General features: G+C 42.8%; 1 protein-coding gene across 2 annotated transcripts in view; it reads left to right on the top strand.

Moving 5' to 3' along the window:
• Positions 1-11,825, top strand: part of LATS1 (large tumor suppressor kinase 1) — a 123,818-nt gene extending 111,993 nt beyond the window's left edge. For both annotated transcript variants that reach the window (XM_030198059.1, XM_030198058.1), the window contains exon 8: positions 10,288-11,825. In XM_030198059.1, coding sequence (XP_030053919.1) covers positions 10,288-10,800 — 513 coding nt within the window. In that variant the 3' untranslated portion in view covers positions 10,801-11,825. The remainder of the gene's footprint in view (positions 1-10,287) is intronic.
• The last annotated feature ends 2,709 nt before the right edge of the window (positions 11,826-14,534 follow it).

The following is a 14,534-nucleotide window of genomic DNA, read 5'->3' as shown; positions in this document are numbered from 1 at the left end:
ATTTGCTTTATTTTCTAAATTTTATATCCTGCTTTAAAATCAAAGCGGGTTACAGTATAAAACATACATAATATCAAAAACACAACACACAAAACAATCAAAATCATAAATCTCATTCAATATAAATAAAACATGGGCAAAAACATGGGAAACTGTCAAATAAACTCAATTTTATCCATCAAAAAAAATATTTTACAAAGTAAAAGAAGTATTCCAATCATTAATCATATCAACAAACATATCATCTTTAATTGAGAATCTGTTTCCATTCATCTCTTAAAAGACACAAATCAAACTGGGGTCGTACCTTCACACTCTCTTTCCCGCTTCATTAATTCATCATTTAATTGGAAATGAAGATCAAAAGTGAGCAAATATATATTTTTTAAACTGTCATCTTTATTCATTAGTCAATAGAAAAAAAAAAGCCAACCAAACAAATATCTATATATATAAAACTCGCTCTGACTTCCTTCAAAAAGGTTCGAAGGGTCGTGGTGGTGAAGCCACCAAAATCGCTCCGGGCCCCGCCCTCGAGGGAGGAGCAAAGGCAGAACAACGAAGGGGTTGGCAGGGAGGGAGGCGGGGGGGGGGGAATCGCTACAGGCCCCGCCTTCGAGGGCAGAGCAATGGCAGAACAACCATGGGGTTGGCAGGGAGGCCGGGGGTGGGAAATCGCTACGGGCCCCGCCCTCGCGTCAAACGTCATGATGTTGAGGGCGGAGCAATGCCACAACAACCAAGGGGTTGGCGGGGGGGTGTTGCCGACGAAAACCTTGCTAGCACCCGTTTCATTTGCTCAGAAACGGGCCTCTTTTACTAGTAATCATATAAATGCAACTATGCAAAAATACACAATCTTTCCACCCCACAAGCTGCCCAGCTCCTCCCACCCACCCAACCCACAAAAAACTTACATTTCAAGAAGAAGTAACCACTAGCCATACCTAGGAAAAGGGTACCTAAAAGGAAGGAGAATAGAAACCAGCAAAAGAGGGAAGGAAATACATCCCTATCAGGTCTCATGAGCTACCACCGCTGTTCATATTGGTGTGTTTTGTCCTTTCCGAGCAAACAAAATCTTACCATAACACCTCAACTCCCCACAGACTGCAAACCAACTTCACACGGAAGGGACCACAGTCGCCTTCCAAAAGCGGACCAGTGTCGTCATAGCTGCCAAAAGCAACATCTACACAAGGTGACCCGCCTCCAGAGACGGAAGGTCAGCGTTGAGTACCCCCAGCAAACAGATCTCTACATTATCCCTCTAGTTCAGGCCAGTCCACTCGGTGTCATAACCTCAAATGGTGTCCCAAAATAACTTAATATGAGGACAGTGCCACCACATATGCTTGTAGTCACCACACATACCACATTCTCACCAGCAAATAGCCCCCTGAGAGAGTCTCGCCTGGTGAAAAGGAGTCCAGTATAAATGCTGAGTTAGCTGGTATTGCATCTGTTTATATGCAGCCACCGGGGAACATTTAGTATTATATAAATGTGCTCTGAGCCAGAAATCTTCTCCCTTAACCTCCCCAAACCAAGCTTCCCATACAGCTACATGAGATGAACTAGCAGGACATCGCAGTGGGAGCAGAATAACATATATCTTAGAAAGTAACTTCCTGTTGTGCTGAGTTTTAAAGAGGGTCACTTTCAATTCAGAAAGTAAACAATGGAAATTTATTAACACCTCGTGCCCCCTGCAAGGACTCTCTCTTAATTAGAAATACTGAAAAAGGAATTCTATAAGCTAAAACCTCTTGAAGCTATTTATGGGAAAGTAACACTCCCTGTACAAACAAATCCGTACATTGGACAAAACCCAAAGATTCCAGTATCTGTAACAAAGTCTGAAAATAGAACATAGAAAAGGGACTATGTTACCGCAGCCTGCTATACAGATGAAACAGGCCAGTAAGCCCCCAGATCTTTTTGGCACATATGCCATTCCTTCCGTAAGGGCTGCTGGAACAGATGGCATCCTCCCTCCGCTACCTGAAATTTCTCCACGGTGGACTGGACAAGCAGAATAGTCTTACAGGGCCCAAAGGGCTGCAGCTTGATAATAAAGTTTTAAATTAAGGAGGCCAACTCCCCTTGTGCCACAGGTTGCATTAGTCTATGCAAGCCTACCTTGAAACATTTCCCCTGCGATAAAAATTTGAGAAATACTAGGTTCCACTTTGCAAAAAAGCCACATGGAAGTGCTATAGACAACTGAGCAAAAAGAAATTTGGGGAGGGTCATCATTTTAACTGCTGCCACTCGATCCCACCCCACTGCTCCAAATTCCTCTGTATGTTTCCCAGCAACGGAGCGTAATTGAGCATATTCCAATCCTCCACCTTAGCTGACAACTTAATGCCTAGGTATCAAAAACCCTTGTGGGCCAACTGAAAAGGGAAGGGGAAACCTAATTCCTCAACCGTGGTATTAAACAACAAAGCCTCAGTCTTGTCTGCATTCATTTTAAAACCAGAGCGGAAGGCAAAGCGAGATACCTCCGCTAAGAGAGGATGGAGAGATACCTTAGGGTCTCTGAGAAACAGAAGAGTATCATCAGCATAAAGCAAGATTTTGTGAACACTGTTACCCACCGAAATAGGGGTGATGTTCGAGTTTCTGCAAATGGCCATAGCCGAAGGCTAGGACAAACAGGAAGGGAGATGTGGGGCAGCCCTGTTGCACACCCCTGCGCAAGAAAAAAATCATTAGACTGATCTCCATTCACTACAATCTGGCTATTAAGCCTCCTATAGAGGCTCCTAACCCACCACCCAAACCTATCATCCATCTGGAAAAGAAAAGGCCATTCCACGCGGTCAAAAGCATTTTCTGCATCTACGGCCACTGCAGCCACTGGGATCTTAGTCCACTGGAGATAATCTATTATATCAATGGCTCTACAAACATTGTCTTCCAATAACCGGCCCTTCATGAATCCTGTTTGGTCAGCACCCACTAATGCAGGCAACAAGGTCTCGCATCGGGAGGCTAGAATCTTAGCAAACAACTTCATATCAGCTTTCAACAGGGCAATAGGCCTATAACTAGAACAATGAACAGGTTTCAGTAACACAACCACCTGTGCCCTATACATAGAAGCTGGCAACTGGTGTCCACTCAATCCAATGTTGAATACTGTGACACTAAAACATGATCTGAAATGCAGATAGGCGAAATATGGATCCTGGTCTGCCAGGCTAAAAAGACAGTCTAACCTAGAGTAAGTTTGATGTCTAGAAGAGTAGTAAGAATAATACCGAACTCCAGAATTAGAGGCCCTCCAACCATCTGCAAGATTCCAAGCCTGCAAGCTTGTTCCTAGGTCCTTGCCCTCCAACAGATGTAAACAGGCCCCAGTGCTGGATCTACCCATCTAAACAACAATTCATATCACCTCCAATAATGTAAGTACCCACAAACTGAGGCAACAGGTTGCAGGAGCAACTGAAATAATTGAGTCTTATGTCCTGTAGGAGCATAAATATTAAGAAGGGAGAGCTCAGCAACATCTATGCGCCCAGTAACCCAGAGCCATTGTCCTTCTGGGTCCTTCCCAATATTATAGAGAACAAAGGGGATTTGTCTTTTTAAAAGTGAGCAAATAATGATCTGTCCATCTCACTTCTTTAATTTCTGGTGTAGCCACCAAGCATCAAAACAGTTTCTGAGATAAAAATATTAAATCTAACATATTTCCAGCTTGGTGGGTTACTCCGTCCACTACTTGTTTAAACATATGATCTTTTAAAATATTTAACCAAATCAAACTATGTTGCTGCCTACAAGTAAAAGTCAAATTAAAGTCCCCAAGAATGCACAATTTAGGAAAGTCAATATTTAAAGCAGTCAAAAATTCTATGAATGAAGAACAGTCTACAAGAAATTTTCCTGGTGGACAATAAACAAGACAAAGTACATAAGATGTTATTTCAACCACCAGGAAATCTGCAAACTCTGTAGATTCAGCAACAATCAACCTGAAACCTAAAGATTTTTTTTAATCACTACCCCTCCCCTTCCCCCTCTTTTATAACCTTTACAGGACCATTCCCACCCAAAACCTTTCAGTAAACAGTCTCATAATGACTTAATCTGATTTCAACAACCATGACATGACTCTGTTATACAAAACACGTCATACTTTCCTTCAAAAATCAAATCATTAATGAGAATAATTTTATTCCTGACTGAACGTACGTTCAACAAACCCACTCTAATCTCATGCATACCAGCACACACCCCTACTCTGCACTTCTCATCTCTGCCCCCCCCCCTCCACCATTCCTTCCAAGCACAGTCTCTTCCCTGCACATACCACCCGTTCTGTTTTCCAACTCTTTACTCTCCTTTGAATAATAATTAGGTCTGCCACCTCTGTTGCGCAGCAGAAGCCATAGGTTTTCTACTGTCCTGTAAAGGATTCCATGTTCCCTCCAAATACTTAATTACCCCAACCTTGTGTCTGCTCATGACAGTGTTACACGGTCTGGGCAGTAGCAGGTTCCCTGATTAGAAAGAAACCCAGTAGTCAGTAGATATAATAATATAATTTATTAGCATTTGTATCTACTACTACTACTACTACTACTTAACATTTCTAGAGCGCTACTAGGGTTACGCAGCGCTGTACAGATTAACATAAATTGACGTAAAGGACAGTCCCTGCTCCAAGGAGCTTACAATCTAAAGGTATCTTACCCAAAGACAATGCAAGCAGTTCAGGCATTCATATGGTGGAACAGCACTTCATGACACGTCTCTCTCCAGCCTTCTAGAGTCTTCTGAATCTAATACCCTTCTGACTGCCCTTTTTATACCATTGTGACCCTATTCATTCCAATGGACCCTAGCTTTCTCACCAGAGCTCTTGGCCCTTATCAGTTGATAAGAATGACTTCACATATTCTCAAGCCCTAAGTTTAAACAAATTATGTTTAGGACAACATCTGCAAAGAAATAACGTCACAGGTCATTTTGCCCTCCTCAGCTCCCCCTCCCTCTACTTGCATCTGGCCCACTACGAGTTTTAATTTTAATCAAAACATCTTAGCTCATGACTTCTCGCAGGTGCCAGTCCCAGCATTGTTGACAAGAGCAAATGCCCCCTCCCTTGCCAGCTCTCTGAGAACTCACTTCAGCTTGAGCTGCAGTGAAATATATTTTGTATCAGAGATGATTTTTGATTTTAAGAGGCCTAGCTCTTAACCTGAGCCATTGGCCTGTATTTCACTGAGAGCAAGTGATAGTATATTTCTACACCTTCCCTTCCCCCCAGACAGAAGCAGTTTTACTCAGGCCTTTAGGCAAGAATGGCATCTGTTTTTAGGCCCACAAAGTTTAGGTGATCTCTGCTTGATTCAAATGACAGGGAAAACAATTCAATTTGGTTTTTTGGTTTTTTACTTTAATGAAAGAACAGATGAAGATGTTAGTATTGGGTTTCTCTGCTGATCCTCTCCTACCATAAGTAAAATGGAGCACGTCTGCAGTTAACCCTATCCACCACTACTGTTCAGAATCTCACCAATTTAATTTTATTTAATTTTGCAAGATTAATAAGCCTGCACAGGACAGAGAGGTTAGCAATGCTTACAACATATTCACAAACAGTATAAAACAGTAAAATAGAATAAAACTAAATAGTACTTATCTTAACAGCAGTTCCATATCGTTCTAGGCTGAATCATCATCCCTACTGAGGTGGTGTTACTTCCTGCCAGTAGAGGGAGGTAGAGAAACTGATTTTTCCTACTGACATCACCGGTATAACCTGCTGGTGGTCATAGGAAAGTTCTAGTATTTCTCTACCTCCAGCAGAGGGTAGGTTGTGCAGGTTGGTGCTCCTGGTCCCTGGCCTAGCTGTCAGTAGTACAGGCCTTTGCATTACAGTTTGATTGAACCTAACACCCAGCTCCTAGGTTTCTAGACCTGGTCAGTTGAGGAGTTTGTCTCCACTACACCCAGTCATTTCCTGTGGGTGCCATTGAGTGAGGCTTATGGCATGATCTGAAGAGGCCCTGCCATAAGAGGTGGAGGTCCCCCCCCCCATCCCCTTTTGCACTTTCTTGGGTGTGCCCCTGTGGCTCTAGTCAGATTGGATGGGTTTGCCTTGTTTAACTTATCCCTGCAAAGACAGTTAAGCTGTTAAAAAAGTAAATAAATAAAATAACAGAAGCCACCTTTGCAACCTTAATGACAGCATACCCAGAGGAGCAAGCGGGGGTATAGCGAGAACACTGGAATCCAGAGCTGTGGTCAAGTCCATACAACAGTAGGTCTCCAACACACCGGCAAGCATGCCAGCCAGCCAGCACTGCACAACCTGCAAGAGCCAAACATCTCAGTACAGCTTGTGGTTCCCTGTGCCCCTGTGAAATATTGTTCTGACTGGAAACTGTCCCAGGGGGAGAACTCGGATGTCTGTAGAGACTCCCTCTTCAAGGACAGTGGGACCTTTGGCGTTGTCTTTGGTGGAAATGGCGGCCATTTTGAGTGAAGGCAGTGTGTGTCCTGCTGCAACATTTCTGCAGCAGGAGCCTGCACAGCCCATATTGGGGCTTGGGGGTTAAGGACTGGTGTCTGCCATCTCACCTCAGTTTGGCTCTAGCATCTTGTTCTGCTGGTTAAACAGGCCTGAGCCGCAAAGGCTGGATTCCTTCCACTTGAGGAGGATGGTGGAGGAGTAGCTTCTCAGCCCTTGGAGGAAGCCAAATAACACGGGGGGGGGGGGGGGGGGTGCTGGATCCCCACAGAGGTTCCAGTGGGGGCAGACTCTGCTTTGAGAGATGTAGGAGTCCTCTTGGACCCTCTTTCTCCTCAATATTTATTTAAAAATTCTTTCTATTTCACGTGGTTCTACAGCTCTTGGCAGATCATAGCATAACATACATAATATAATTTTAGAAGAAGACACACACACCCACAATAAGATTCTTGACTGTCACTAAAATAATATGGAGCTTAAACACCCAGCTTTAAACCACCGTAAAAGCTTGGGCAAAAAGGAAAGCCTTCAAATGTTTATGGAACTGAAAAAGTGAAGTTATACCCCTTAAATTAAAGGGCAACAATTTCTACTGCCTCACACCCTCAATATAAAAAAAAAAAGGAAGGAAGGAATATCAAGCAAAAGTTTGTCTGAAGAACGCAGTGCACGAGCAGGCTGATATAACTTCAAAAAAACTAGCCACAGAAACTGGCACATCATTACTTAAAGCCTTAAAAATTACCAGCAGGATTTTAAACCTGATTCTCCACTGGATGGGTAACCAGTACAACTCCTTAAGTACTAGCGTGATATGACCCAAGCAAGAGTTATCAGTGAGCAAACGAGCAGCATCTTTTTCAGCAATTTGTAAAGGACAGATTTTACCTAGAGGTAACCCTGAGTATAATTTGTTACAGTAATCAAACAAGGGAGTGATCACATACTGTAGTACAGACCTAAAGTTAGTGGGCAACAACTGCTTCAGTTGCCTAATCAGATGTAATTTGAAAAAAACTTTCTGAATAGATGCACGTATCTGAGTTGAAAATGACAAACTGGAATCCAATCAAACCCCAAAGATACTTTAAGCTCCGCACAATGGGAATTTTCAAATAATCGAATACAAAGGTTTCTGGAATCAAAGAAGGGAACGTCTTACCAGACAAAAAAATAAGATCTACAAGTGATGTTGGGATGTCTACAAATTGTCAACAGCATGGTAAACACCAAGGAATACAATGTGATGTATGATTCCATCAACAGAGAAATGTCTTCTTGGTGACTACATATGCCAGGAAAACCATGCCTCATGCCATCAAGCATAAGCGGTTATTGACTAGAAGAAATTCAAGAATATCTATTCCCTTGATTGGCCAACCCAGTCACCAGACTTGAATCCAGTCGAGAATTTTTGGCATGAAATAGCACTGGAAATATCCAAACGGCATCCTGTATAAAAGAGCTGACGGGCATTCGCTGCAGCCTTGGATCAAGTAGTTGATAGCCACCATCTTATACATTTGGTTCATTCAATGTCAGGGCAGTGCAAGGCCATCTGAAGAGTAAAGACAGACCTACCAAATACTAATCATCAGTAATACACACCCAGATGGCCATTTTCTTGCCACATTAAAAAAAAAATTAATTTTAAATACCTTTATTTTAATCATATGCCACACTGAAATTGCAACACGTAGATCAGTACCTGCATTTTACACTGTTTCACATGTGTAACATGCATTTATGACTGAAACCGCATTACAGAACCATCATGCAGGAAGAAGAATAACACTAAAAAGTGCTCATTTTTAAAAATGGAAATGAAACAAATGCCAATAATACTGAAATTCCACATTGCAAACAACCTATTCCAAACATTTGCATTCCACTGTAGTTAAGGAGGGAGATTGAAGCAGTTTGGGGGTAGTGGGAACAATTTAGGAAGGATTAAGAGAAGTTGGGGCAGTTTTGGGGAGTGTTGTCAGTTCGGGCAGTTGTCAGGGTTGTTAAGAATAGTTGTGAGGAGCTGGTTTTGAGAATGGGGTCACTTAAGGATGTGGTGACAGTTGCAGGAGGGGTAGTTTTGGGGAATGGGGCTGTTCAGCGAGTAGTTTTGAGGGGCGAGTATATTTGGGGAGGGGGAGAGTAGTTTCAGATTGGAGGGCAGTTGGGAGTTGAGCTGAGAACAGGAGAGAGGCAGTTTGAAAAGAGCACCTCGCTAATGGTTATGGTTATGGTCATAGAAATGCATTTGGAAATTTTTGGGGAGCTTATTTTTCTGGAATCCCTAGACTGATCTAGTCCACTTTTGAACTCAACTTCTCTTCACTGGTATTATCCCAGTGCCAAGTTTCATCCCATTCTGTTTCATTTTTGGAGAGCTATTTTGTCCCCCAGATGGACAGACACCTTTTATATAATTGTATCCTACTTACGGTTGGTTGGAAATAATAAAAATGTCCAGCATGATGGGTGGGCAAATTTTGTTGCATTCCCAGCCTGAGTGTTGGCAAAAGGAAATCTACTTGAAGAATTTACTTAGCGCAGTGTTCTTCTTCACTGCAAGGCCTAGGGACCAATGACAGAGCTTCCAAATTATCCATTTCCAGGAGGGACATTTTAGGCTGCTCCTGGATTTCTGTCAACCTAAACCTGATGCACTATGGGACCTGCGGCACTGATTTCAGTGAATGAGGGACTACAAATTCCACGCTGCTGTGGGATGAAAGTTTAAAACCAGGATTGGCCAAAAAGTCTCCTTCCAGGAACCAGGTAACCTGGCAGCTCTGCAGTGGGACCTCTGGTATGGCCCCCATCATCATTCTGACTTTTTTTTTTTTTGTTTGCTACTTTCTTCTTCCAAGATCTCCTCTTGCACATTCATTGTGGAAATCCTGAAAACCCAACTGGGTTGTGGCCCTTGAGGACTGCGGTTGCCTAACCCTGTTCTAATAAGTAACTTACTCTGTCCAGATTCTGTTAGGACACTTCCCTTTGCACTGTACACATGATCAAGATGTGTTTTGAAACAATTAAGGCTGAGTGTTTCCTGCACATGATTTAAAATATGATTTCTAAAGAGGATAAAAATGATTTTGTGTAGTGACATTTAATGATGACTTCAGCGTGTGATCACTGCAGGCTGGGGATCCCTTCCAGAGGATGTGTATATGCATATGGGGTTGGGAGTCAGGATCCTCTCTCTCCCATAAGGTGGGAGAGTGTGAACCAGGAATCATCTGCCTGGGCCTTTGGTGCAGAGATAGCACAAGACCAGGAATGTGTTCTGTATGGTCAGGAGATTAATGTACATGGATCTATTTTTTTGTCTGCTCTGGTTTTTCACAGGTTCTTACTTGTACATTCTGAGGGGCAAACTAGCCTAGTAAAGTTTTATACTTGTATAAGAAATTAGTTTGTAGGGGTATGCCTAGAAATGAATATGTGTGTAACTTACAAATATAAACAAAGGGAGGAATGGAGAAATCAATATCCAATATTTTTGACAATGATTGAATGTGATGAGCACAATTGTAAGAGTAGTACTTATATAAATTGAGGCTTTTTTCCCTCCTGAGATAGAATATTTGGCTTTCCTAGAGGGCAAAGTTCTGCAATTCGCTAATGGAGAATCTTTTTGTTATATGTATGTAACATTACAAATTTTATTTCACAAACTATTTTATGCAAAGACAGTAGTTTTGAGCCACTGAAGAAAAGCAGGGAAAAATCAGATTCCAGAGTGTTCATGTTCTTATGTAACTTTCGCTTGTTTGTCTTTTAAGGTTATTAATTGGCAAACATCTCTTCACATCCCACCCCTATCAAAGCTTACACCTGAGGCCTCTGATCTCATTATTAAACTCTGCCGAGGGCCTGATGACCGCTTGGGGAAGAATGGTGCAGATGAGATAAAAGCCCACCCCTTTTTTAAAAGCATCGATTTCTCCAGTGATCTCCGCCAGCAGCCAGCTGTGTATGTACCCAAGATAACACACCCCACGGACACCTCAAACTTTGATCCTGTGGATCCAGATAAGCTATGGAGTGAAGATAAGGAGGACAATGTGAATGACACACTAAATGGGTGGTACAGAAATGGGAAGCACCCAGAGCATGCTTTCTATGAGTTCACATTCCGCAGGTTCTTTGATGACAATGGTTACCCTTACAACTACCCTAAGCCCATTGAATATGACTATCATAATCCAGAGAACTTGGAGCTCCAGCAGTCAGATGAAGAAGAGAATCAGCACACAAACAAACGTGTTCAAAGCAAAGATTTGGTGTATGTTTAAGAGGTTGGGGGTGAAACCCAGGCTTAGTCCTGTTGTCAAAAATCAAGATGATCTGCCTGCTGTCTACAGGATTTTAAACTTATGCAAACAAAAAAAATGTTTTTAAAGAAGGAGATCCTTTTTTTTATTCTTTTCTTATTTACTTTTCCCCAAAGAGAGGAGGGAAATCCTTTGCAACCTGTTAATTTATTCTAGCATAATTAAATCAGTAGTTTGTAGACTGGTTATAGAAGGAAAAATATAAATTATGAACTTTTTACAGTTCTGTGCTTAAAAGTACATAAAATAGGAAATATTATAACAATTTGTCAGAGGCAACACCTATCTATTTTTGCATGTAATAAAAAGAATGTTTTCAGAACTTTGGATTGCTATGGCTCCCATGCTTTGACCAAATATGAAATGTAAATCTTTCTAGTCTGAGGAGTTTCAAAGTTGAAAATTAAAATGTTACTGTTCTTTGTACACGCTGTCATGTATACATAAAATTGTATTTATAAATTGTTCTGTCAACTTTCTGTAAATATTCTTGTTTAGATTCACAATGACCTATCCTAGGGCAGGCCCTCTTGCTATGTTTCTTTTCTACTTTATTTTATAATAGAAGCTGTAAAAAAAAATGAGGCAGTCAGTTTTTAAACAAAGAAAAATAGAACTTTGTGATGTCTTCTGCTATTGCAAAATGCAAAGTTGTGAGTAGGGGATGATTTATTTTGGATTATATTGATGTTTTAATATTTGGGAAATTCAGTGGGTGGGTTTCTTATGATTATGATGCTGCTGCTGTTGCCCAAAATACCAGTGATCAGTTTTGTTTTGTTTTTTTTAATTCCTTTGTGCCTTTTGTATTTAAAGTGAAAACTTTGCTTTAATTCAACGAAAGCAAAGTGATGGTTCCTTTGGGTCAACAAATAACTGTGTGTGTGTGTATGTATGTATATATATATATATATATACACACACACACACCGTATATACTTGAATATAAGCCTATTTGAGTAGAAGCCGAGTTAAGTGTTCCCCCCCAAAAAGAGGGGGAACCTGTTAACTCAAGTATAAGCCGGGGGAACACTTTGTGAGAACATGCCCCTCCCCCATACTTTACTACTATTAATCATTTCTATAGTGCTACTAGATGTACACAGCACCGTACACTAAATATGTAAAAGAGAGTCCCTGCTCTACAGAGCTTCCAATCTAATCAAGACTGACAGGACACATAGGAGGGGAATTACTGCAGGAAGTTGGTGAAGTCTTGCAGTTTTGAGTCCCGTGAGACTTCTCCAACTTCCTGCAGCATGGCTCAAGTATCTGCAGAGCCTGGCCGTGCAGGGAAGACAAGGACTTTGACGCTGCACCGAGGGCTTATAGTCGAGTATATACAGGGGATGTGTGTGTGTGTATATATATATATATATATATATATATATATATATATATATATATATAATTTTTTTTTCTTTTGTATTATAAGCATTTTGCTGACTGAGCACTATTTTTTTTTTTCTAAAATGACACTAGATTCCAATAAATCAAACTTTAAAGACAGTAAATCCTATTTCTGAATGTAATCGCTACTTGCGATAATTGTCATTCCAGACATGCATTTTATGCCTTGGTGTTCCACCCGGTATGTTCTCAATCTGTTTTTTCAATGTAACCTATCTGACAGGAATAATAAAAAGTAAACTCTGTAACTATATATTGCTTTTATCTTGTGTTACAGTATATGTGGTCCATGGGATATCCATATAAGACACAATGAGTAACTGTAGGTCATATGGTTTTTGGATTTCAATTTTGCACATTTTGGGAAGGGGAGACTTTTTGTTTTCTGGTCCTCCCCTATTCCCCCCCCCCCCCCCCCCCCCCCCCCCACACACACACACAGGAAGTGAGTGGTTCCCAATAACAGCATTGGTACCATAAAAATATTCTTCCATCAGTCAACTCTGTTTTAGCATTTATAGCCTCTTCACAGGTTGGATCCATCATGAAATAATTTTTAGGATTATTTCTCAGTGTTACGACAGTCTGATCAGTGTTCAAATACACATAGGGTCACCAGTGGTACCAGCTACTATTTTATTTTAATTGGTGCCTTAGATGGGTATTGCTTCATAACTTGCAAAATGGCCAAAGGTAAGAGGTGTGGGTGAGGGTAGGTAAGGCAGGGGAGTTGGGTCTCAAGAGTGGACAAAAAATTATACGTTCCATATCATCAAGCTGATCAATCCATAGACTGGTGGGTTGTGTCCATCTACCAGCAGGTGGAGATAGAGAGCAAACTTTTGCCCCCCTATACGTGGTCATGTGCTGCCGGAAACTCCTCAGTATGTTCTCTATCTCAGCAGGTGGTGGTCACACACAGCAGCAGCTCTGGCTAGGCCTCCAAGCCTAATTTTTAGGTTTTGTTGAGTGCCTGGGGTTGAGGGCTCTTTTGAGCAAGTGCAAACCTGGTGGTGCCAGGTCCCTCCTTTTCTCCCCCCTCCCGCTGGCTCCGTAAAAAAAAAAAAAAAAATTTCAACGTCCTTACAGGCGTTTATTTCGACGTTTATTTAAACGTTTATTGCAGCTACTCACTGGGACACCAGGTCGTTACAGCTCGGAGCGGACAGCAGGTCATTTTTACCTTTTTATAGCGGGCAGGGGGTTCCCCGATTTATCTCCACGTGGCATATGGCGTCGGAGGGCGAGGGCGTAAAGAGTCGCTCCCCGGATCGCTTGGGCGCTTCTAGAGGGGATGCGGGGGTCTTAAAGCCTGATTCGCCCTTGTTGGGTGATAGTTTCGTGGCCGATGAATGTCCCGGTCCTTCCTCCGGCGTGGCGATTTTTCCCGCCATAAACGCCCATCCCCCGCTCCTCGCCTCCGCCATCTTGGCCGGCCACGCGGCTCGGACGGCTTCTTCTTGGGCCGCCCTTGAGGTTGGAGACATTAATGCCATGAACGCCCTTAATTTGGGCGACGGCACAAAAGTGGCTAAAGTTAAGCGCCGTTCTTCCCGCGCGGCTCCTTCGCGGAGTGTCGCGCCGGACGCCATTTTGGATGCGCAGCATGTCTCCCCCGCTCTTGCAAGCGCCGGTTGAGGGTGCGTCTAGGGCTGTTGCCCAGGCTGCGGAAGTACACAGTCTGGGGGATTTCTCCCCCGAGTTTGTTTTGCTGCTGCATCAGGCCTTCCTTATGCAAAACGCTGCCCCTGCTCCCTCGTCTGGTAAAGAGGTTGAGGTTCCCAGAGGTAAACGCCCTCAGGTTGATTCCCAGGCCTTGGAGGACTTTGTCTCCTCCGATGTAGATGAGGGCAGCGTATCTGAGGTCTCCCAACGGTCCTTTGCGGATTCCTTGGAGGAGACGGATCCCCGCTCGGATGGAGCGGATGACCCCTCTGCAGCGCGGCTTTTTAGCTCAGAGGATTTGTCCAACCTGTTGGTACAGGCCATGGACACTTTGAAGATTTCCTCTCCGGAGGACGTCTCTCCCTCAGCCCCTGTTGGCTCTGCCATTATGCTGGGGACGAAGTGCCCGCCTAGAACCTTCCACGTGCATGTTGCCATGCACACCTTAATTGCGGCTCAATGGGATGTCCCGGAAGCGAGCCTTATAAAGTGGCTAGGGCTATGTCCCGCCTCTATCCTTTGACTGAAAGTGAACGTGAGGCCTACCGTGGATTCTTTAATCACTGCGGTGACTAAGAAAACGGCGTTGCCGGTGGAAGGTGGCACGGCCCTAAAGGACG

This window comes from Microcaecilia unicolor, chromosome 3, assembly GCF_901765095.1.
Source record: "Microcaecilia unicolor chromosome 3, aMicUni1.1, whole genome shotgun sequence".
In the NCBI taxonomy this organism is placed as follows: Eukaryota; Metazoa; Chordata; class Amphibia; order Gymnophiona; family Siphonopidae; genus Microcaecilia; species Microcaecilia unicolor.
Note: the sequence above shows the minus strand (reverse complement) of the source record. Positions and strands in the feature narration are given on the sequence as shown.